This window comes from Peromyscus maniculatus, chromosome 21 (assembly GCF_049852395.1).
Source record: "Peromyscus maniculatus bairdii isolate BWxNUB_F1_BW_parent chromosome 21, HU_Pman_BW_mat_3.1, whole genome shotgun sequence".
In the NCBI taxonomy this organism is placed as follows: Eukaryota; Metazoa; Chordata; class Mammalia; order Rodentia; family Cricetidae; genus Peromyscus; species Peromyscus maniculatus.
The window spans coordinates 8,964,255-8,989,392 of NC_134872.1; the positions used below are offsets into that span (position 1 = coordinate 8,964,255).

Here is a 25,138-nt window from a genome sequence, read left to right on the forward strand (position 1 = left end):
ACCTCAGCCAGTGACGTGTTTGTTTACTGTGCTGGTGGGGTGTGTGTGCGCATGTAATCTATAGCTTTACGTAACCATCTGAGGACACGTTTTGACTAAGATGAGATTCTACCCACCATGTAGGTGATTGGGAACACTGGAACAAGAGACTTCAGCCCTACTACTATCCAACGGACAGCATTCCGGAGTATTCATCCATCTTGGTTCCAAACGTGGACAACATCAGGACCAACTTTTTGATAGACACTATTGCAAAACAACATAAAGTAAGCGTGGTGACCCCTTGGGTGGTGCCAAACCATATAGGAAACACATTTCCCCTCACGTACCACAGAGAGAAAACATAAGCCCCAACACGTGGGCCCAGACAGGGTGTCGCCGGAGGAGGACCCTTCTGACCGTGGTTCCAGGCTCCAGAGTGGTCTTCCTCTCTGTCTCCCCTGAGCCGATGAGGAACGAGGGTGTCGCCTTTCAGACTCGCTTCTGTCCCCAAAGGGCATGTGAACAGGCAACCAGCTTCTCTTCCAGCACCTCAGTATCGCTGTGTGTGCGTTTTACTTGAATTTTTAGTATCCCTGGGAGTGAGCTGGGTCTAGGTGTGATTGTAGGAAATGATTTAAAAAATGCATAGCATTGGCTCACGGAACGGCAAGTCATAGGAGGTAGAGCCATAAGGTGTTTGGCACTAAACACAGTATGGCACCTCTCAGCACAGTTTCTTCCACAATTGCAGGCTGTTCTGCTCACGGGAGAGCAGGGAACTGCAAAAACTGTAATGGTGAAGGCCTACCTGAAGAAATATGACCCGGAAGTACAGCTGTCCAAGAGTCTGAACTTCTCCTCTGCCACAGAGCCAATGATGTTTCAGGTAGAATCTCTCATTTGCTGTGTAATAAGCATGCTAAAACTTTAAAGTGGTGGTTTCAGTACAGTGAGGGGGCTCTCTGTGTTTTCCCAGACACACGTGTTTAGCAGTTGGCATTGGCTAAATTTGCCTTTTTTTTTCCTTTGGTTTTCGAGACAGGGTTTCTCTGTGTAGCTTTGCACCTTTCCTGGAACTCGTTCTGTAGCCCAGGCTAGCCTCGAACTCACAGAGATCCGCCTGCCTCTGCCTCCCGAGTGCTGGGATTAAAGGCGTGTGCCACCACTGCCCGGCCAAATTTGCCTTTTTTTTTTGTTGAAGACTTATTTATTTATTTTTATTTGTAGGTGTGGGTGTGTATGTGTGTGTACGAGTTTATGTACACTGTATGCATGCAGGAGCCTGAAGAGGCAAGAAGCGGGTGCCAGATCTCCTAGAACTGGCATGTGTGAGCTGCCATGTGGGCGCTGTGAACCAAATCCGGTCCCCTGCCAGAGCAGTGAGCACTCTTTAGGTACTCTTTAAGACACCTCTCCAGACCTAAGTTTGCTCTTGTGTGACTGAATTGGAAGCCAAGCAGTGTGTTTCGGCTTACTGTTGAATTGGAGGCTGAACTTGGGAGCGTGCCAGTTTTAGTATATTGATGGTTCACATTCCCGTCTCTTGTTTTGAAACACTCAAGTGATGCATATCTAATAATTATGCTTGAACTAAACCGGTTCTAGTAGTGAATTATATTGTTTTGAAAGCATGGTTAGTTTCAAGGATTGAAATCCAGCGCACGTGACAGACCGTCTCCTTTTCTCTAGAGAACAATCGAAAGCTACGTGGATAAGAGAATGGGAAGCACCTATGGGCCCCCAGGAGGGAGGAAGATGACTGTGTTTATTGATGACATTAATATGCCCGTGATCAATGAATGGGGAGATCAGGTATGCCTAAGGAACTTTATGTAGCTGATATGTAGCTCCCCTGGAGCTGGAGTTGCGGGAGATGGTGCGTCATACGAGGTGGGCACCAGGAATTGAAATGGGGTCCTCGGAAAGAGGCACAGTCGGCTGCTAAGCCTCCTTCCAGCCCAGTGTTTTCCATGAAATCAACCACCTGCACATTAAGCCTCATAATAGTTCTCAGCCCTTTTGACTTCTCCTCTTTGAACCCATCTGCGGTTTGGTGGGACTCCTCATGTCTACTTGGCATCTTGACTTCATGCCCTTCCTGGCTCCTCTGCTTTGGCCTTGCTCTAGGTTTTATTCTTGCTCCCCCTCTCCAGTGACCACCTACTAGCTAAACAATTCCAATCAAGCCGACAAAGCACCACGTCTCCTCCACGCATCCAACTGTAGACCATAGTCCCAGTGGCCATCATCAGTCAACCCAAGTCAGTCCCTGTTAGAGCACCTTACTGTCATGGCCAGCATCCAGCGTGTTCCCAATTCACTCCCAGGGACATACACTGCCTCAGGAGCTCCATCGAGTCCGCCAGGCCCAGCCCTTTGTCCCTGTTCCCCCTCTTTATGCCCCCTTGCTGTAGGATCCACCAGAAGAAGCTCTGTGCCCACCCCGAGAGCAATCCTCGTGTAGTTCCGCAAAGCTTCTGCTTCTGGGCTGAGGGACTTCAGCGGTTCTCAGAGGTGGAGGCATGTGTAGCTCCGGCCTGCCTCTATTGTCTGTAGAGTTCTAAACTCAGTTGTTCATCTAGGGGGTGTCTAGTCAGACTTAGAAAATCCCAAACTTGTGTGGCAGTGAGTCTTGTGTAACTCAGGAGTCAGCTGCCCTGTATTCAACCGTCAGGAACCATGCTGTTCTCCATATTGAGACACTCCTCCCGGGAGCCTCGCATTTCATTCCCCTGCTTTATTTTCTCGGAAACGTTTATAGCACACTATTTTATTCGCACATAAGCATACACTTGTGCATTTTGTCTCCCACAAGAATGCATGCTTCATGAAGATGGATTTTTGTGTGTGTATAAAGAGAGCCTGGCACACGGTAGTTGAATACTGGTTGGATGAAAGACTGTTCTGTTGGGGGTGCTTATGCGCAGTCCCTTTGGAGATAACCCAGAGGAATTTGAATACCCAGAGTCGGAGCACAGAAGGGAAGCTAAAGCCAGAGTGACAGCTTGGAGATTCATCGGGATGTGGCGTTCCGATGGTGTGGCTGGAATCGTGAGAAGGAAGGGGGAGCCCTGGAAAGCAGTTAAATGTGAGAGTGGGGGTGGGTGGGTAAAGCATGGCTAGGGAGTGACCCAGAGTCATCAGAGGAGTCTGGAAAGAATCATGCCTCGGGAACCAAGGCAAGAGGAGAAGAAGGAGGACACATTAACGGAGTCAGAGCTGCCTCCGAACCAGAATGTTGAACAGTTCATAGTGTCAGAGGCTCGGGGTTGAGACCACTCTCCACTCTGATATGAAGTGTCTAAGTGAGTGCGGGAGGTGTCTGTAGTCCAACTTGTAACTCTGGGTGCTGTTGCCAAGTGCACCAAGTACTTCCCAACTTTCTACCCACCTAAACTTACTCGGAAATTTGTTTATCAGTCTAATGAAGGGCACCCTGGACTCACACCAGCTGTTGGTATCATTTCATTCAGGTTGCCCTGAAGGGGATGGCCAGAGTGATAAACACACTTCCACGGAAGGAGTTGAACGTTTTTTGATAATCTCATCTGTCCTATGTTTTTTAGGAGTTGTTGAGAATTAGCGATATGTTTAAAGATGTTGCTGTATGAAATTTCAGATAACTAACGAGATTGTGCGGCAGATGATGGAAATGGAGGGTATGTATAGCTTGGACAAGCCTGGAGACTTCACCACCATCGTTGATGTACAGCTCATAGCGGCCATGATTCATCCAGGAGGGGGGCGGAACGATATCCCTCAGCGCCTAAAAAGACAATTCACTGTGTTTAATTGCACGCTGCCTTCAAATACCTCTATAGACAAGATTTTTGGTACGAGTACTATAGATGCTTAATTTTTTTTATTGCATCACATAATGGATATAAACCATGCAAAAATTTACTTAAGATCTAAAATGTCTGTCTGGAATGGGGATGAAGTATCTGAAGTGAACATCTAAATACCAACATTAAGATGACTGGTGTTGATAGCCTGTTCTAGGACTCAAAGATACTTAGAAAGAACCTTGTAGATGTTGGCATAAGAAGTGAGGGAGGGGTGAGGAGGTGGCTTAGTTGGTAAGATGTTGGCCATGCGAGTCAGAGGACCTGAGTTCAGTCCCTCAGAACCCCATTTAAAAAAAAGCCACACGTGATGACACACACTTGTAGTCCCTGTGTCGGGGAGGTAGAGGCAGGAATATTCTGGAATTTGTTGGACAGCCAGCCTACCCGTTTTGGCAATCACCAACCCAAAGAGTCTGTCTTAGAAAAGATGTATGGCTTCTCAGGAACAGCAGCTGAGGTTGTCCTCTGGCCTGGGGACACACACACACACACACACACACACACACACACACACACACACATACAAGTACCCACATATGGGTACACCTTTGCACATGTACACATACACACACCCAAGTGTACACACACACACACACACACACACATACAAGTACCCACATATGGGTACACCTTTGCACATGTACACATACACCCACCCAAGTGTGCCGCCTCATGCGCGCGCGTGCGCGCACACGTGCGCGCGCGCACACACACACGCATACATGCGCGCGCGCGCACACACACACACACGCGCATGCACGCACATACACACAAGTGTGCACGTGGTAAAGGAAGCTCTGTTTTGTCCTCACATGGGTGATCAGGGAGATCTGGGCTGAGGAGTGGCAATACTTCACACAAGCTCACAAAGTTAACAGAAATAACTAGTACTTGGAAACGTTAATGAAATTGATTGTTGGTCCCAAATTTGGCATCCATAGCATGTACTAAGGAAAAATTTGAAATATAGACTAGATTGTCATGATTGCTTGATGTGGCAGGCACTGGGAATCAGAAGCGGAAGGGGAGGAGTTTCAACAGAAGCGGCAACAGCCAGTCATTTTTATGGGAAAACCATTAAAATTGGGCCCCATGTCATGCCAAAGCACAAAATAAAACACATGTAGACAAAGGACCCAGCTATGGAAGGCTGTTGGGAGGATTAAGTATGAGTCGGTACATAACCTACTGCCACTAAGGATATCTGGGATTTCTACTTAATATTGTAATGACTTATTCATTAGAATGAACATGTGTCCTGTGACCCTTTTCAAAAACTGTGTGCCTTCCCTCTTACTTTGTCCCCAGGAATTATCGGCTGTGGATACTTCGATCCGTGTAGGAAGTTCAAACCTGAAATATGTGATATGGTTGGTAATTTAGTCTCAGTGGGCCGAGTGCTGTGGCAGTGGACCAAGGTAACTGCGTTGCTCTAACAGAGGACCCAGGTTCTGTTCCCAGCACCCACATGGTGGCTCACAACTGTCTGCTGACTTCAGTTATGGAAGAGTTGATGCCCACTTCTGGCCTCTAGAGGCGCTGTACACACACAGTACACAGATATACATGGAGACAAAACACTTGTACACATAAAATAAAATAAAAAAAAAAAACCTAAGTCTTAGCCAGCAGTGGTGGCGCATGCCTTTAATCTCAGCACTCCGGAGGCAGAGGCAGGCAGATCTCTGTGAGTTCGAGGCCAGCCTGGTCTACAGAGCGAGTTCCAGGAAAGGCACCAAGACTACACAGAGGAACCCTGTCTTCAAAAACAAAACACAAACAAACAAACAAACAAAAAACAAAACTAAGTCTTAAAAAATATCCTGACAAACGCCTAGGGTATATTTTCAATACAGAAAGAGGCTATTCTGTGAACAGGTACTAACATGAGCATTTAGGGAGTTAGTTGTTTGGGATAGTTTGGGACCATCTGATTTAATCAGAGCAATCCGCAGAAGATGCTTGGGGGTGTGGAGACAGCTTAGTCAATAAATTGCATGTTGTTCAAGCATGGGCACCCAAATTGGGATCCTGAGCATCCCTATAAAAAGACAGATGTGGTGACACATCCCAGTAAGCCTAGTCCAGGAGGCAGAAACAGTGGGACCGGCTGGGCTCGCTGGCCGTCTGGTCTTGCGAAATCTTTAACCTCCAAGCACAGTGGGAGACACTGTCAAAATATAAGGTGGAGAATGATAGAGGAAAGATGCCTGATATCAGCCTCTGGCTTCTACACACGTGCACATGCGTGTATACATGCACCGGCCCACACAGCAACAACTACACATGCCTAAACCACACACAAGCAGCTAATTGTGAATAGTCATTCTTCTTACCTGCGTGATCACCAGTTCATGTTCAGTTTTTGTTATGATAGCTTTTCATGTCTGCATAGCTGTGTCTTTCCCTGTGTACCCGTGGATCTGTCCGTTCACTCATCCACATACACTAGTAAGGTCAGCCATCATTAGGCACGGTCTTCCCCACGGTTGGTTCGTGTGGTTCTTGGGAATTCATGGGGAAGGGGCTTGTTTAAGGCTGACCAGTGGCAGAACAGCAGGCATTGGAGGCTATCTCTTGTGTGTTATTCTAGAATCCATCCTGTTTTAAGGATTCCTGGCTTTAAAACTTTTATGTTGCTTATTTATGATTTTTTTTTTTTTTTGCTGTCAATGCTATGACAAAAATATGAACTTGGTCTTATTTATTTACTCACCAGGTCCATTCTTAAACAGGAAGTGTGATGGGAGCTGGGGAGATGGTTAAGAGCACTGGCTGCCCTTGCAGGGGACCTGGATTTAGTTCAAAGCACCCACATGTTGCCTCACAACCATCTGTAACTCCCAGTCCTGGGGGATCCGATGCCCTCTTCTGGCCTCACTGGGCACTGCACCCCTGTGGTGCACAGACCTACATGCAACCAAACACATAAAAAAAAAATAGAAGTGAAGAAAAAAAATATTAAAATAGGGTGTATGAGATAGAATAGCCAAGAAGACATCGCTAGTCTTGCGAAATCTACTATTGCTACTCTTAATTTTTTTTTTTAAATCTGGGAATTAAATTGAGAGCATTAACCTTGTTTCTCGTCTCCAGGTGAAGATGCTGCCGACGCCTTCCAAATTCCATTACATCTTCAACCTTCGCGATCTTTCCAGAATTTGGCAAGGGATGTTAACCATAAAAGCTGAAGAGTGCGACTCGATTCCCGTTCTCATGTCGCTCTTCAAACATGAGTGTAACAGAGTGATCGCAGACAGGTGTGCACTGCGGCCCTGCCTGACGTCTACACGCATGACCCGAGAAGCCAGGCCTAATCAATCTACACTTCTGGGCTGATGCTTGCATTACCTACTCGGAGCCATGGATAAGGACGGTTGTCTCAAATTGTGTGTGTGCGCGTGCGTGCGTGCGTGCGTGCGTGCGTGTGTGTGTGTGTGTGTGTGTGTTTGCATGCGTACACATGCTCATGGAGGCCTGGTGTCTTCTTTAACTCCTCTCCACTTTGTTTTTGAGGCAAGCTCTCTCACTGAATCCATACCTCACTAAGTCAGCTAGACGGACCTGCCAGAGAGCTCCATGGCTCCTCCCGCCTCTGCCTTCCTAGAGCTGGGGCGACAAGGGTGATGCTACTGCACCTGGCTTTTACAAAGGTGTTGGCTGTCCAAACTCAGGTCTCCATGTTTGTGCCGCAGCCCTTTGTCCACTGAGCCTTCTCCTTGGCCTGTGTGTCGGTCTCCAACGAGGCTTGAACAACATCAGTGGCGCTTCTCACTTGCCTGTCACTTTAAGAATGTCCTCTGCCGGTCGTCCCCCGCCCCCACTACTGCTGCAGCAGCTCCTCTTCAGGGGCCATGACACCACCAGAGAGTTGATATAATTTAGCGGTGAATTTCAGCTATGTCTTTTCTAAAAGCAGCGATCATGGCATGGATGAAATCTCGTATCCCCCCATTAACGTTCCATTGTCTCTCTGAGCTACAGTTTCCTCATTTGAGAGATGTATACGATGCCACCAGGCTCGTGAACTGGTGGCATCATCCTGACACACGGGTAGAGCTCTACAGATGTTAGCAGCTCTTCTGTCTTCCCTCTGTGGCACTGTGGGTCCGAGGTGGCGAGGGTCACGTGCCTGCTCCTCACTTGCCCCACAAATCATAGGGGCCTGTTGGCTTCACCTAAGCAATAGGGCTGTGCCCCTCTCTGAATAGAGGGCATAGTGTTTCCTGTCGTGAGGAGAGGAAGGGGCGGGGTTGGGCAGGTGCAGGGTGCTTCTCTCGTCTGTCTGTCTCCTTTTCAGTGCCCTGTCCTTTCAGGTTTATAACTCCTGAAGATGAGCAGTGGTTCAATGTCCAACTGGTTCGGGCCGTTGAGGAGAACATCAGCCCTGAGATCGCGTCGATGATTGCCACCGAACCATACTTTGTGGATTTTCTCCGGGACATGCCTGAGCCCACTGGTGACGAGCCTGAAGACACGATGTTTGAAGTGCCCAAAATCTACGAATTGGTACTTATTGTCATCTCTCAGAGGTTTTCAAAAAAAAATTTTTTTTTTTTCTCAGCATGGTTGGGGGAGGAGCTCATGGAGTCCTGTGTCAGCTAAGGAGCCATTGACAGTTGATGGCTCTTGGAAGAGGGAGGGTCACTTTCTTCAAGGCCCTGGGAGGCTACCTATGTTCTAGGAGACGGTCCAACACCCATGCACACACAGGCGGCACTAAATATATTCATGGGTATTAAATTGATATATATATATACATATGGATTGATGGATAGACAGACAGATAAAGAACAAACACCACGTAAGCTATATGGAATTCAAGTTTCAAAGTTCCTAGATAAAGTTTTATTGAAACATAGTCATGGACACTTGTTTGTCTTTTGCCTGTGACTGTTTTGCAAGAGCAGAGTAGAGTAATTACAATAGAAACGGTAAGGATCACGAGACTAAAATATCGATTTTAGCCCTTATGGAAGTTTGGCCAGCCTTGGCCAGCCATCCCAAGATGGAAAAGGTCACTTGGAAAATGTTTGGTCCGACATTTCTCAGGCCCTTGATGAACTATTGAGGAGTTGGCGTGATAAAACTTTAGTGAATTAAACAGAGACGTGCCATTTTCCTGCATTAATAGATAGATCTGGGGCTGGAGAGATGGCTCAGCAGTTGAAAACACGTCCTGCTCTTGCAGAGGAGCGGGGTTCAGTCCCCAGCACCCACATGACAGTTTACTGCACCCTGTAGCTGCAGTCCCAGGGGATCTGACCCCTCTGGCCCCCAAGAGCATCTGCATGCATGTGGTTTACAAAACTCCTTCAGGAAGACACATACACATAAATAAAAAAAAGAGGTAGATTTGATGAAACGAAAACAAGAGTGCAAGTGAATTTGGGGGAGGGGAGAAGATCACATATCAACATAATTATAAAGTGCTCGTGGAGCAAAAGACCGATGTGTAAACGCAGTAGGTAGGGCTCTGCTTCACAGCAACCACATTGTGGACTTGGCCACATCAACGGCGTAATTTTTCTGTGTATTTTCGAAAAGCTAAACTACTAAATCACAGACTAAAAACAGAGAAAAAATATTTGCTGCATCAAAAAGTTTGGGTCTTCTATATTATTTTTTTCCCTCCTACAGGTGCCAAGCTTCGATTTTCTGTGTGAAAAACTGCAGTTTTACCAGAGGCAGTTCAATGAGATCATCAGAGGGACATCTCTTGACCTGGTGTTTTTTAAAGATGCGATGACTCACCTAATTAAGGTGCTGTTGACTACTTCCTGGTGTCTGTGAATGTTGTTCAAACTTAGTTTCTTAGGTAAATGTGCCGTGAGAGCACCCATCCCACCAGGCAGCCCGAGAAGAGTAGCCACGGCTGAGTCAGCTCCCTGTTTCTGAAAACAGTGGATCCTTAAGAATCCCTTGAGCCCACTCACATGTGTTTTCCAAGGGCAGTTGGATTTTGTGCCCCGAGCTTCTGGCCTTCTGATTCCCAGTGCTCCCCATTCTCGGACGAAGCTCGAACAGCTTGGGAAGAAATGCCCCTTCTTGGAATTATGCTTAATTATTGTGTGTGCAAGCATGTGTGCCCGTGCCCACAGGGAGGCCAGAAGAAGATGTCAGGCGCCCTGCACTGTCACGCTCCACTTTATTTCCTTGACACAGGATCTCTCATTGAACCTGGATCTCTGGCAGCCAACCGTCTCTGGTGGTCCTCCTGTCTCTGTCCTCATAGTGCCCCGCGTGTGTGATCATTCCTAGCTTTTTACATGGGTTCTGGGATTTGGACTCAGGTCCCCATGATTGCACAGCAAGGACTCTTGTATTTATTTTGAGGCAGGGTTTCTCTGTAAAGCCCTTGGCTGTCTTGGAACTCGCTCTGTAGACCAGGCTGGCCTCGAACCCAGACTGATGGGGAAAGACAGGTGCACAGGACTGACAGGGAAAGGAGCTATTTAGAGGTAGCTTGGTGTGATCCGTTGATGGGAAGCTGCCAAACAGGTTATTCCCTTACATAATTGGATCATGGCAGAGGAATTCTTCCCAGCAGTGATGACATCATGTAAGGATACAGCCTCAAAGTTGGTGGAATTCTTAACGTCTCAGGATTTCCACACGATGCATCCAACACATTAGTTACTAAGCTCCCACCATGACGACGATATGGGGGCCTTGGGAGCCTCATCTGAGTGCAAAAAAAAAAAACGTAAGTGGTGAATATATTTCAAAATGTGATGTAATCCATGCATAACCAAAGTGTCATTACTGATTTGCCATCTGGATATATTATATGTTTTTTAAAAAATAGTTACTTTTAGGAGTTGGAGAGATGGCTCAGTGGTTGAGATCACTGGCAGCTCTTCCCAAGGAGCTGGGTCCAGTTCCCAGCACCCACACAGTATCTTACAACCATCAGTAACTCCAGTTTCAGGGGCTCTATGTCGACCTCTTCTGGCCTCCTTGGGCACTGCATGCATATGGTATAGAGACAAAGAGGCAGACAAAACACGTACAAATATAAAATAAAATAAATAAAAATTTTTAAAATAGATACATTTATGGATAATAATGAATTCAGCGATCCATCTACATGCTTCCTCATTGGTGACATTAAAATAAAAGACTAAAGACGGCCTTTTTTTTTCTCTTCATTGTCTGCAGGGCCTCTGTAAGCCCAGGGCCTCCACTTGCCTTACTGCAGAAAGCAGTCACAGAAAGGTCACACCAGGTGGAGGGCTAGCTCCCACAGGCTTTTCCCAAAAGTGTCCCCTTTACTTTTGCTAATCCCAGAATTTTGATACTTTGTGAAAAGAGAAGGTAAAGCCAGTGTACCTTGTAGCTAGGTGTCTGTATGATTCACTGTAACAGGCAACATGGACAATACACAATCAGCTTTAGCCCTTTCTTACACTTGTGTATCCTAATCAGCCACAAAGTCTCAAAGAAGTTAAATACGGGCTGGAGAGACAGCCCAGAGGCTAAGAGCACTTGCTGTTCTTCCAGAGGACTGGGGTTTGGTTCCTATGACCCACATTAGGTAGCTCACAACTGCCTCTAACTCTAGCTCCAGCAGATCCGACATCCTCTCTGGCCTCCTTGGGTACCTGTACAACATGTACACTGTCCCCCCAACCCACAAATAAAAATAAATCTTAAAAAAAATAAGTAATGGCATGTGCACATAAATACACAGAAAGAACAGTTTTGAAACAGAAGAGAGCAAAACCAACTTGTTCTCTTTCATGAGGCAAATACAGGTGGGCCGAGGAAACCGAAGGCTGGAGACGGCGCAGTAGCTAAGGACACTCGCTGCTTTTGCAGAGGACCTGGTTTTAGCCCCAAGCACCCATGTTGGTGGCTCATAACCATCTGTAACTCCAGCTCCAGAGGGTCCAGCACCTTCTGACCTCCAGGGGTTCCCCCTACACACACACACACACACACACACACACACACCCATAAATAAAAAAAAGAAATTGAGTTAAATAAAACAACAACAACATGTTAAAACAACAACAACAACAACAACAAAATCCAGGACACAGCATTGTTAGGAAAGAGTCCAAGGTAGTCTAGAAACACATGGTCGGACTTTGGCCCCATGAGTGCAAGAAATTGTAGACATTTGCACCCATTTTTCTGATGAGCACTCTTCTTTCAAAACTAGATCTCTCGGATCATCCGAACATCCTGTGGTAATGCATTGCTGGTGGGTGTCGGCGGCTCAGGGAAACAAAGCCTTTCGAGACTGGCCTCTTTTATTGCTGGGTACCAAATATTTCAGATCACATTAACCAGGTAAGATGGGCTAAAACTCAATGGCGTGTCATCCTGTAATTCATTGTTTATGTTTAAAAACAGCGCTCTGGTGTATTGATTTGCCTCAATTTCTTTTTCTTGAATCTTTATTATTTATTTTGTGTGCATGTGTGTCTATGTGTGGGCATGCCACAATGTTCTCTCACCAGGTGGGTCTTGAGGGGTTGAAGTCAGGTCATCAGGCTTGATAGCAGGTACCCTTACCCACTGAGCCATCTCTCTGGCCCCCTCTTTCTAAGTAAAATTTCATATGTAAGAGGATACACACAGATTATGGATGAAGTACACCCCCAGCCAAAGGCCTGCATGACAGCGGCACCAGTCAGCATGCCAGCATGGATGGGGGACGTTTCATAAGGCCCTATCCATAGATGAGGAGCTACAGGCAATCAATGGCTACTGGGAGAGGGCGAATTAGTTTTCACCAGGGATGGACCTCCTGATAGGTTATAGTGGTCAGCCCGAAACACGTATGTGAGAGTAACACTAAATGGCAGGTCCTGTGTGTGTGTGTGTGTGTGTGTGTGTGTGTGTGTGTGTGTGTGTGTAGAAGGAGTAGAAAGAGGGAGAGGGGGAGGGGGAGAGGGAGAGAGAGAAAGAGAGAGAAGAGAGAGAGAGAGAGAATAATGGTTATAGCAAAAGAGATAAGACTTGAGACAGCATGAGGGGAGGACATGGGAGGAGAGGGGAGAGAGAGGTGGACACCATGTGAATACAGTTACTCGTGTTTGAAATTGTCAATAAGGAACTAAAGAGCACAAACTGTGCTAAATAGAAATTAGTAAAAATGTGTTACTAGAAATCAGTCGAAACTTTAAAAACTTAAAAATTGGAAGGTTTAACATCTTAAAAGATACACTGCTGACTTCTCTTGAGATAACTGGAAAAGCTGCCATCAGGTAGTCTACCTTCCAGTGGCTGGCTGCGCTGTGGCTCTCTCCTTAAGTGGGCTGTGCATCCTTCCATCTGGTAGAGACTCCAGCCCCAGCACATCTTCCCTTGTTGGTACTGAGCCAGAATCCTGGGTATATCTGAATCTGTGATCCCAGTGGGTGGCCTTGTCGCTTGCACTCTGGTACCCTCTTCACGTGACACATCCCCACTGTCCCTGTCATCAGTTTACCCTTTAGATACAACACTTCAGAAAGGCCTGTTGTGTTATTATTTATCGAAACCACTGCCCGTGGCACTTGTATCTACCAGGAAACAGGGGCGATAGGAAAAAGCCCAGGATCTTCCATATTCATAATCAGTAACCTCCTCATTACAGTAGTTCAATTACTTAGGCCAAATTGCATAATCTATCTGTAGGCGTTCCCTGCATCGAGCCACTTGGTGAGCTGTGCACATGGCTGTGATATCTAATTTGCCACTAATTTTATTCCTAATTTATTGCCACTTCCCCACCCCCCAAACCAAACTCATCCAGATTTCAGATTAGTTTTGGATATGAGATGTATATTCACTTGGACAATATCTGTTAATTAGGATGGTTGGGCAGGGTTCATATTCATTTTCCTTTCCCGTTATGATTTCTGGGTGAGTTCTGTTAAATTCTCCCCTTCTCTGTTCCTGAGATGTAAAGAACATAACTTGTTTTGAATGGCAACCCTTAGTTCATTATCTCTGCTCCCCGAGTTTTCTGGCAGACACCATTACTCATGTATGTGTTGGAGTCAGTGCAGATTTTTTGCTCTAATTATCATGGTTTATTACTGTGTCTTGAGATAAACTGTGACTACATATGTTAACGCGTTACTTTTACGTTTATGTGTTTGTGTGTGCCTACTCCTCTGTATGCTCAAAGACGTGTGTGCGGTGCCCACAGAGGCCTGCAACTGGAGTTACAGGCACCTCTGAGCTACCCAGGGCGGGAGCTGGGAACTAAACGGGTCCTCTGCTGGAGCAGCGAGCCCTCCTAACGGCGGAGCCGTGTCTCCAGCTTCGTTAAAGCCTTTGAGAAACCATCTGCCGCCTCTCGTGTAGGTCTTACAATGTGACCAATCTCATAGAAGACCTGAAGAACTTGTACAAAGTCGCCGGAGCGGAAGGCAAAGGCATCACCTTCATCTTTACGGACAACGAGATAAAAGATGAGGCGTTCCTGGAGTACCTTAATAACTTGCTGTCCTCGGGGGAGGTGGGGCTCGGAGAGGGGCGGCTCACAGTGAGAAAGTATGTAGCGTATGCGTGTGTGTGTGTGTGTGTGTGTGTGTGTGTGTGTGTGTGTGTGTGTGTGTGCGCGTGCGTGCGCGTGCGTGCGTGCGTGCGTGCATGTGTGTGGATATATATATATATATGCACATGTGTGAATTTGCATGTGGAAATTCCAAGACTGTCCCTGGCTGTCATTCCTCTCAGTCACTATCCACCTTTCATTCGTTTGTTTGTTTCGGGCAAGAGATTTCTGGTGTGCCTGGGACTCTGGCTGGCCAGTGAGCCCCGGGGTCTGTCTGTCTCCATCTCCCCAGGGCCGGCATGGCAGACATGTGCTGCTACACATGGCTTTTGACATAGGAGCTGGGACTCAGGCTCAGTACGTGGATTATGTCATACCTGGCTTTTGTTAGTCTGTTAGTTTTTAAAATGTGGGTTCCTGGAGACTGAGTTTAAGTCTGCATGCTTGCAAGGTAAGCGCTTTCCCACCTGAACCGTCTCCCCAGCCCTTAAATCCAAATTCCATTTGTGTAGGAAGAACAGGAACTTTACAAATGCGAGACTGTTTTGCATACATTCTTGACTTGAGAAATGAGATTTAGGCACACACCATGTTGTGGGTTATTTCATTTTATTTTTGTATTTGTGTGAAATGCATGCTGCCTACCTCCATATTTTTTTTTGTATGTTTTATTCCCTCTTAAATACATTTCCTGGCCTATCTTTTATCTTCAGCTTGGTCCTATGCCTCATTTTATTATTCCACCTATGTACCAGTTGGGAGTGGAGAATGGTGGAATGAATTCTGTTTGCTGGAAGTGGGTGGGGTGGGCTCTTGCATTACTGTTTCCCATAGCCACCCACCTTTAGTACTTCGTTAGAAGGTTGCCAGCACTCAGCACATAGTTGTACTAATGGCTGAGATTTACAGGAAGTATACCCAACTGGGTCGTAAGTAGGAGCCGTCCTGGACTGTGGAGATGGTTTGGTCAGGAAAATGCTTGCTTGAGGTTGATTCCCCAGAACCCATGCATGGTGGTGAGTTCTTGGAATCCCTCTGCTGGGGAGATGAAGATGGGGGCATCCCTGGGGCCCCCTGGCCAGCCAGCAAAGCCTAGCCTACTTTGTGAGTTCTAAATCAGTGAGAGACCATGTCTCAAAGATCAAGGTGGATGGTGTCTGAAGAATGAACTGAGATTGTCCTCTGGCCTCCACGCCCATGGGCATGCATACCAGCACACATAATGGGCACCCCCACACACATGTGAACACCCCCACACACATGTAAACACACACACACACCCCACGTGTAGCCTTGAGGAATCAATGTCCAGGTGTCCTGTGCTTGCCTGAGGGGCCATATAAAACATGTCCCCTTTAGGAAGAGGTGTTGGCATATGTACCCCATGCTGTTAACACCACGTTTCCACTCAGGGAAGCCTGTGTGGGGATTCCGAGTCGGAAGATCTTGTTAGAGCCGTCCACACCTGTCTGGACTCTCAGGAGAAAAGCAGGCCTTTACCATATATTGGCAGTGTGTGCATGAATAGTTTAAACTCAGGGGAAACACCTTATCAATTAGTAATGGAAGAGATATATCCCCAAAGCCACGTTCCCAGACACCAGCCAATTGGGAAGGCCCAAAGCACTCCCTTCTCACGGTCAGGCCTGCCGCTGTGGACTCCGGCCAGCACGCTGGTGATTGCCGATGCTCCATGGGACCTAAGTACAGTGTCTTGAGAGCAGAGTTGAAAAGCCCTGCCAATCACTAGATACTTGAAAGCATTGATTGGTGGAGGGGGACCGTTCTTAGGGTGACAGTTTCTTAAGCAGGGGGGGGGGCACTATGAACTGCTCTTGATTACTGTCCTCAATAAAAGAGTGGTGCTCTTGATAATGTCTGGCAAACTTGGCATGTGGCTGAGGAGCAGCAGAAAGGGAGTGGTGGTGGTGGTGGTGGTGGTGTGTGTGTGTGTGTGTGTGTGTGTGTGTGTGTGTGAGAGAGAGAGAGAGAGAGAGAGAGAGAGAGAGAGAGAAGTAGGGAGGGAGGGAGGGAGGGAGAGGGAGGGAGAGGGAGGGAGGGAGGGTGACTAACTACACTTACAGCAGTGGGAAATTATTAACTATTTAAAATACACATCACTTTCTCACTTTCTTGTATGCTCCTCAAAGATCTCCAATTTGTTTGCCCGAGACGAGATGGATGAAATCACCCAGGGCCTGGTGTCGGTGATGAAGAGGGAGCTGCCTCGCCACCCTCCCACCTTTGACAACCTGTATGAGTACTTCATCAGCAGATCCAGGAGGAATTTACATGTCGTCCTCTGCTTTTCCCCGGTGAATCTCCAGTCTGCGTGTAGACGGAATCAGGCATCTAATAGGCGACCTTCTCTGAGGAGCTGCTTGATCAGAAATTAGCCTTTCTGTCACGAAACTAAAATGAATTCCTTCCTAGTACCACACGCTCCCTGGACCCAAATCTCATCACCAGTGCAGCCATTTAAGAGTATAGGAGTTATTTGAGGCTACTGTATAGCTTTACCAGTTCACAGATTAACAAGAGATGTAGATTATTTGAATCGTGAAGAATTTAGTGATACAGTCCTGCCCATCTGTATCTCCAATATGGACATAACATCAAGAATATTCTTGATGGATTTTCCACCTTTGAGTATCTCTAGAACACTGTGCTTGCCAATCTAGCAGCCATTTGCCCCATGTGGTTACTTGAATTTTAATTAGTTAAAATTATGTAAAAATAAACATCCAGTTCCTGGGGCCTGGCAGCCCCATTTCCAGTGTTCACTGGCCACGTGGGGCCAGTGGTTACCACCCCGCGAAGCACTGCTGGAAAGCATACATGTAGGACATTTTTATCCTCATGGGATGTTTTCATGTATAGTTCTGCTCTACCTCAGAGGGTCTCATTCCTCTGTAGGGTGGAGGCAGCCTGGTGTCTGAACTCTTCTCTGTACAATTGAGTTTTCTCTCTCTGAGCTTTTTCTCTGCTCCTGCCTTGTAAAATGAGCCCAGTTCCTTCCTCTCCTTCATACATACAGTCCTTCTCAGACACTTGGAGGAGGTCTCTGTCTCTCTCTCTCTGCGTCCCTAGAGGGACCACCTCTTCCGTAAGCTGCCTGTGTTACTGGACCTGTTAGAGCCTCTGGCCTGGGCAGCTCAAGAGGCCAGCCTTGGCCACTGGTACTCAATGAGTCCATTAAAGAGACAGATTAATAGTGAAAAAAAAGAAAAGGGGAATTGGTTCAGTGTGGTCAACATTGGCAGGAAGAACAATGGGGCCCAGGGACATGCCCCTTCACTGCTCATCCGTCTTCTGGGTCCTGTCCTGAGGTTTGAATTTAGATAGAAGGCAGGAGCTGGGGTGGCTAAGCAGTCCTGTCGAGGTGTGGTTCATTATCTGGGCTCCAGTACACAGCATGACATCCTAGGGGTGTTCTAACTTCCTGGAGTCCCTTGTTTGAATAGACAGCCAAAGGGAGAGTTTGGAAAAGCTTCTTTCCCCTCAGGACTGTCACATTTGTGCTCTCTCCAGGGTCCAGCCCCCCCACCCCCCACCCCATTGTCAGTTTACCATGTTCCTCTTAGAAGGTAGGTTCCTAGACTTGAACCCCGTATGGCAGCCATTTCCCCAGGACAAGGAAGAGATGAATACCGCACCTTCCCTCAGCTAAACACTGACTTGGTATTCTGCTGCAGCCCAAGCTGGTGGTTTTTAACCCTCAGCATCACACTGCTGGCCCAGGGTGTGAACATAGCCCTCTCTCCAGCGGGCCTTCAAGCTCCCTCCGTGTTTCTCATGTCTTCTGACCTTGCTCTCCACAGGTTGGTGAGAAGTTCCGGGCCCGCTCCCTGAAGTTCCCGGGCTTGATTTCCGGGTGCACCATGGACTGGTTCAGCCGCTGGCCCAAGGAGGCTCTGATTGCCGTGGCCTCCTACTTCCTTTTGGATTATAACATTGTCTGCTCCGCTGAGATCAAGAGGCAGGTTGTGGAAACCATGGGACTCTTCCACGACATGGTTTCCGAGAGCTGTGAGAATTATTTCCAAAGGTATGTGAGATTAGCTGGGACCCCAGAGAGTTCTCTCCAAAGAGGAATTAAATGTAACAACCAGTAAACGACTCTTTGCATAGCCTGATTTTTTTTTTTTTTTTTTTTGCACAGGTCTAGCCACACTGCATTTTTTTTTTTTTTGGCATTGATTTCCTAGTGATTAAATAATGAAAAGATGCCAGATAAATGAGATTTAAAAATTAACTAGGGGCCATACTTTTAAATACCTCTTTACCCTCCAGGACTCCAAGTAGCAGATGCTTAATGAATCACAGTTTCATTTGCTTAATTTTGTTTTGAAAATGACCTAAATAATTCCTTATAAACGGTTCAAATGAGCTGCTTATCCCAATGCATTATTTATTCTGATTAAAGAAGGACACTGTTTTTAAGTTTCTTTATTGCCTTATGTTGAGGGAACATTTTAGGTTTGGCATTTGCATAGCCGAGTCTTATCAAAGCTTTTCTGGCAATTAATTATGAAACAGGACTTTAATTGGGTGCAGAAGAACCACCCAGCAAGAACAGCCATGGTTTGCTCGTTCTGAGCAAGCTGCCCACAAAACCGTAGGGTTTCCTTGCCCCACAATGCATGGGAGCCGATGGGTAAGGATGCCAGGTGGGTCTACGAGGGCCTGCAGAATATTGAGCTCCCTGCTTTGGGTGAGTGGGTGGGCTTTTCGAGGTGCAGAACCCGCTTGAAAAGCTTTGCCTGTTTTTCCGTGCAGAGTCTGGGTGGTCCTGGGACCTCTGAGGGATGTCCGTGCCTTGAAGGGTTTGCTTATGCTGACCCCTTCCTTTTGCTAGGACCATGCCCAGACCATCCCTCTTAACTGATTCTAGGTGTTTCTCAGCCTCTCTGGAGTGAGTGGGCATGAATCCTCACAGTTAGGCAGACATTACTGCTTCTGCTTCTCTCATCTGGCAACATCAATTTCTTTTGATTTTTCCCACGACCACAAAATGTACTTCTTGAGGTTTGGAAATTGTGCTGTGGCCTTCAAACTTTTCCCATTTTCTTACGTTGAGGAGTGGTTTCTACAAAACAATTTTACAAAGTGAATGTTTTCACAAAACGCTCTAGCGATAGTTACATACCTGTCCGTTCTTAGCAAACGGACAAAAGACAGAAACAAAAACAATCAAAAGAAACTTTGAAAATGTTAAAAGCCCTCAGAACTCCAAAGGTGAGCCTTTCAGTGAAAACTGTAAGACTGTAGAGTCTAGACTCGGAGCCTAGACTGGGACCTGAGTTTCTCTGATGTCAATCACCCGTTTTGTTTATCTCTGTGGTTATTATAATGACTGAAGCGTAAAGCTCACAGTGAGTTGAACCCTGAGTCCAGTGTGGCTGTTTGGACTTCGAGAACAATTCACCTAGACAGGGGAGAGACTGGTCTTGTAATGAGCAGCCAACAACAGCCAAGTGAAAAGGAATTACAGCACACACTGGCATCATCCCCACTGTCCCCCAGTCTGTCCAGAAACTTCCTGTTGACAGAGCATGCTCAGGAATGCTAACTTATTTAATCTTCACAACCCTCATGGGGTTGCGCAGCCTCCTTCTCTCAGCTTCCCATGTGCTGAAACACCAGGCCAGAGTAGGGCAGGAAGGAGTCAGGTCAAGGACCCCGTGAGGGCAAAGCCACAGACAGATGTGTCCGGTGTTTTCCCATGGCCCTCTGGGATGCCAGGTACTGCGCATAGCTGTCAGAGTGGGTGTCACATCGGGAGTCCTTCACAGAAAGACAGCCGAGTGACTGAGCGGGCTGTTTTTATATTCCATTTTCAGATACCGCCGAAGAGCCCATGTGACTCCCAAATCATACCTCTCATTTATAAATGGTTATAAAAACATCTACACTGAAAAGGTGAAATATATCAATCAACAAGCGGAGCGGATGAATATTGGTAAGAGGAATGGCCAGTTTTGTCTTTTTTAGGGTTTGTTTGATGGTGATCCCAGCCTTCTAATGAATGGGTATCACTGTGTTTGAAAATCAAACACTTTTTGTTTTCTTAGATTTTAAAAATTATGTATATGTGTATGTGACTGTGTGTATGTGGCTGTGTGTGTGTGTATGTGACTGTGAGTGCAGGTACGTATGGAGAAGGAATTGAATCCCTTGGAGCTGGAGTTACAGGAAATTGTTTGTTTGTTTGTTTTTTTGTTTTTTGTTTTTCGAGACAGGGTTTCTCTGTGTAGCTTTGCGCTTTTCCTGGAACTCGCTTTGTAGACCAGGCTAGCCTCGAACTCAAAGAGATCTGCCTGCCTCTGCCTCCCGAGTGCTGGGAAATTTGTGAGCTGCCCTACATGGGTGCTGGGAATGAAGCTAGGTTCTTTGCAAGAACTGTACAAACTCTTAACCTATGAGCCATTTTTCCAGCCCCTAAGTACTATTTTTTTTTAAGTTGTTTTGGTATTTTAAGACAGTATCGCCTGTAGTCTATACTGGCCTCCAACTCGATGTATAGTCCAGGATGACCTGGAGCTCCTGAGTATTTGTTCAATCCAAATATTAATTTGATTATTAAAAGTAGGTCATGTTAGCGAAGGCCTATGACCTGGTTAAAAAAAACTAGGTAGTTGTGAACAGAGGCCTTTTCTTCCTCTAAGACCATGGCTAATGGCTCTTTCAGCCCTGGGTTCACTGTGTTAGGTGTGGGTCACAGACCCGGAGTGCTGCTTGATGACCAGAAAAAGCATAACTGGAACAAGACAACCCGGGGCTGAGGAGATGGCGTGGCGGGTAACATGCTGGCTGCCCCAGTACGAGGACCTGAGTTCGAATCTTATAGCACTGGGCGTGTAAGAAAAGTGATCAGCCTTGTTCTAAAGACAGGCAGGTTTCTGTCCGTGGTGTTGTGTTTGGTATGCATGTCAGACACTGTGCCTGGCTTATACATAGTCCGTAGTGAATGCATACGGGATGTGAGGCTGTGCCATAACCAGTGAGGGCCGGTCTATGTCTGTGTCTGTAAAGGTCTGGACAAGCTGATGGAGGCCAGCGAATCTGTCGCGAAACTCTCACAGGATCTCGCCGTGAAGGAGAAGGAACTGGCCGTGGCTTCTGTGAAAGCAGATGAGGTAAGTTTGCATGTACCCTGTCCTCACCAACCAGGAATATCTCCCCACATTTAAAAAGTACTTTTACACTGTATATAATTCTCACATAGTTGATTAAAATAACTTATAAAAATCTTTATTTGAAAACTTTATTAAAATAAACAGGACATAAACCTACAGACGAGGGCTGGTAAGACAGTCGTCCAGGGACACCCGTCTGCCTGGTCTAAAATGTTCTTTTCTCTCTCTCTCTCTCTAACTAAGCTATTGCTCTCACTTACCTGTCTGTGGACTTCCTCTTTAACTGTGAGTTAGAGTAAATCTCATCTTCAAGGTCCTTCCATATTCTAATTTTCTAGAGGAGCCAAGCAAGGCTCATAAAAAATTTTTTTTTTTAACTGAGTAAGGGAAAGGCTAAGGCGAGGGAGGGTTTATGGAGTAAAAAAAGAACAACCCAAAGGCCCTCTCCCATGGTGATAGGACGCCTGTGTGGCTCATTTGTGGCCAACCACCTCTTTCAGACTGCTTTCACAATCTGAGAGTCGCTTAGAAAGTGGTGACCTGAGCCTGGCCCCCCAGCCAGTTGCTGAACTGGATGGGACTCTAGGGAAGCATTGTTAAGCACCCACCAAACATTAGCTACTTTTAGTAGTATTATTATAGGAGACTCAATATGGCTTCCTACTTTACTCCACTGTACTTGAATTGTTTTAATTATCTAGAAGGTCATAGACTGGAAACACCATTTTTATGAACTCTTACATTTGTTTATATATACTCTTAAGATCAAGGATAGCTCAGAAAATGAAGTATCTCAAGGTACCACTCAGAAGAACTATTTTTAAAGATTTAATTTTTAATCATGTGTATATGTGTGTGTGTGTGTGTGCGTGTGTGTGTGTGTGTGTGTGTGTGTGTGTGTGTGTGAGTGTGTGTATGTTCACATGCATTCAATACCTGTGGGAGCCAGAAGAGGGTGTCTGATCTCCTGGAGCTGGAGTTACAGATGATTGTGAGCCACCAGGTGTGGGTATGTTGGAACTGAATTCAGGTCCTCTGTCATAGCAGTCAGTGCTCCTAACTGCTGAGCCATCTCTCCAAACCCCTCCACGTACCTTTCAATACACATTAAAACACAGGTGACGTAGATGGAGAGCTTTGCTCTTATTTTCTTGTCTTACACTCTACTAAGTATCTCACAGACACACAGCCATACATTTTACTTGAAAGGGTTTGGTGGACTCTCTTTACCAGGTGCTGGCAGAAGTCACCGTGAGCGCCCAGGCTTCAGCCAAAGTGAAGAATGAAGTCCAGGAGGTAAAGGACAAAGCCCAGAAGATCGTGGATGAGATCGACAGTGAAAAGGTGAAGGCAGAGTCCAAGCTGGAGGCAGCCAAACCTGCGCTGGAAGAAGCGGAGGCCGCCCTAAACGTGAGCACCACCCCCTTCTCCCTCCCGGGGCAGATCTTACAGGATGCTGGGCTTCGCCATGTGAAACTAACCCTGGAGCTCTGTAACCAGGCAGCGGAGTGGAGGAGTCCTTAGCTCCGTTAATAGCCTCACCTAGAGACACATGTCTCCGTTGGCTCCATTTCCTCGGCTGCAGGCTTTAGTGTGTGCTGTTGCTCTCCTTCCTGAACCAGCCTTCCCTGGGAACCGGGAAACAGAGCCGGCGGACAGTGGCTTAACCCTGGGGATGGCCAATCCTTTGACATTGAGACATGGCACTGTCATCTGCAGATTTGTTGGGCTGCACTCAGAGCTATCCTAGGACACATGGGGCTGGGGACCCTCAGGTTGGACATGTCTCCTAAGAGTGTGGATGGATTCAGATTACAGAGACAGCCTTGTCCTAGACACTCCCCTCTTTAAGACCCTCTGGTGGCTCTCACTTCTCTAAGGATACAGTTACAAGATGGCCTCCAGCCATCCTCCTGCTTCAGCCTACCAAGCAACTTAAACTGTATGTGTGTACCACAGTGCATACAACAGGGGCATGGCTCTGGAGGCAGGAGGTTGGCCTTTCCTTCTCATGACCACCAAGTTTATTCACATAATCTGGAGTCAGTGTACTTAGTTTTATAGGTCTCCACAGGCATGATAATCCCTCATGGATTCTTGAAGTTTCATGTAGGCATTAGAAATGATACAACATTGATCGCGTTCAGTCTGTTTTGTAGTTGGGACCTTTCCTGTCCCAACCTCCTGGTCCCAAGTAACCGACTCAGAGGCTGAATATGAATTATAAATGTTCAGCTAATAGCTCAGGCTTATTACTAACTAGCTCTTACAACTTAACCCATTTCTGTTAATTCATGTACTACCCCAAGGCTTGTGGCCTTTACCTCTGTCCCATTTTGTGTGTCTGACTCATTCTCTGTCTGTGTGGCAATTCCTCTCACTCTGCCCTTCTTCATTCCATCATTCTCAGTTTGGCTTTCCCACCTAACTTTCTTTATCCTGTTCAGCTATTGGCCAGTCAGTTTGTTTATTAAACCAATCATAGCGACAAGTCTTCACAGTGTACAAAAAGTTTTCCACAGCACTGTCTATTATTTATCTAGTATCTGTCTATTATTTATACTTATTTATTCATCTAATCTAATCTATCTATCTGTCTATCTATCTAACTATCTATCTATCTATCTATCATCTACTATCATCTATCTACAATCTACTAGTCTACCTGCTTCTGTTGTTGCTAACAACCTGATTCCTATGTTTTGAACTTTGCCCTCGCTGTTTTGTCCCAACATACAGTATGACCCACGCATACAGAAGCACCTGTAGGGTTCTAGAAGAATTGGGACCTCTTACCTTTGGATGTACCTAAATGTCTTCTACCGTCTGCCAGGACTGCTTTTCCTAACCTTCATTGCCCGATCACAGCATTCCTTTGAAACTGGGCCCAGCCTTCACTCCTCCAGAGGTTTCCACTTCTTCTGGGCTCTTCTTGTTTGCCATCGCTCTGTGCTTCTGTCATGACAGACCCTCCTTTAAAGGAGTTGTATTTTCTCTGCCGTCTCTGGGAGATTGTGCAGGCAAGGCTGTTTGTGTTTGCCCGCTTTGCTCTCTGTAGGAGAATGCCTGTAGCTGTTAAACGGATGAATAAATACATAGTAATCCTTTAGTTCCATGTCTAGGTCACACCCTCCACACCCTTTATGGGCCATGTAATGGCATATGAAAGAGCAGCCATGGAACTGGATGAATCTTAAGATGTTTTATTGATCTTGTTCTCCTTGTCTTCCTTATCTTGGAGGTCAGGTGTATTAGTTACTTTTCTGTTGCTGTGATGAAACACCATGACTTGAGGCAACTTATAAAAGAAAGAGTTTAATTGGGTTTGTAGTCCCAGAGGGCTAGAGTCCGTGGTGGTGGAGCAAAGGCTTGTGGCAGGCAGCTGTGGCAATGGCTGAGATCTCACACACCAGTCCACAAACAGGAAGTAGAGAGCACATCGGGAATGCCCTGAGTCTTTTGGAACTTCAAAGCCTGACCCCCAGAATGTACCTCCTCCAGCGGGACCACACCTCCGAATCCTTCCCAAACTGTTCAGACCAACTGGGGACCAAGTATTCAAGCATGTGAGCGCATGGGGACCATTTTCATTTAAACCCTCACATCAGGCAATGTCTTCATGTAAATACAGTTCACACTAAGTGTATTTTCATAAGCCTTTTACTATAATA

General features: G+C 46.4%; 1 protein-coding gene across 1 annotated transcript in view; it reads left to right on the forward strand.

Moving 5' to 3' along the window:
• Dnah8 (dynein axonemal heavy chain 8) overlaps positions 1-25,138 on the forward strand; it is a 252,302-nt gene that overhangs the window by 129,121 nt on the left and 98,043 nt on the right. Inside the window, exons 55-69 of the mRNA XM_076557534.1 lie at positions 124-266; positions 734-868; positions 1,672-1,794; positions 3,602-3,815; positions 5,139-5,248; positions 6,927-7,090; positions 8,147-8,339; positions 9,471-9,593; positions 11,998-12,128; positions 14,136-14,289; positions 16,479-16,643; positions 18,150-18,376; positions 20,172-20,290; positions 21,364-21,467; positions 22,701-22,877. Coding sequence (XP_076413649.1) covers positions 124-266; positions 734-868; positions 1,672-1,794; positions 3,602-3,815; positions 5,139-5,248; positions 6,927-7,090; positions 8,147-8,339; positions 9,471-9,593; positions 11,998-12,128; positions 14,136-14,289; positions 16,479-16,643; positions 18,150-18,376; positions 20,172-20,290; positions 21,364-21,467; positions 22,701-22,877 — 2,282 coding nt within the window. The remainder of the gene's footprint in view (positions 1-123; positions 267-733; positions 869-1,671; positions 1,795-3,601; positions 3,816-5,138; positions 5,249-6,926; positions 7,091-8,146; positions 8,340-9,470; positions 9,594-11,997; positions 12,129-14,135; positions 14,290-16,478; positions 16,644-18,149; positions 18,377-20,171; positions 20,291-21,363; positions 21,468-22,700; positions 22,878-25,138) is intronic.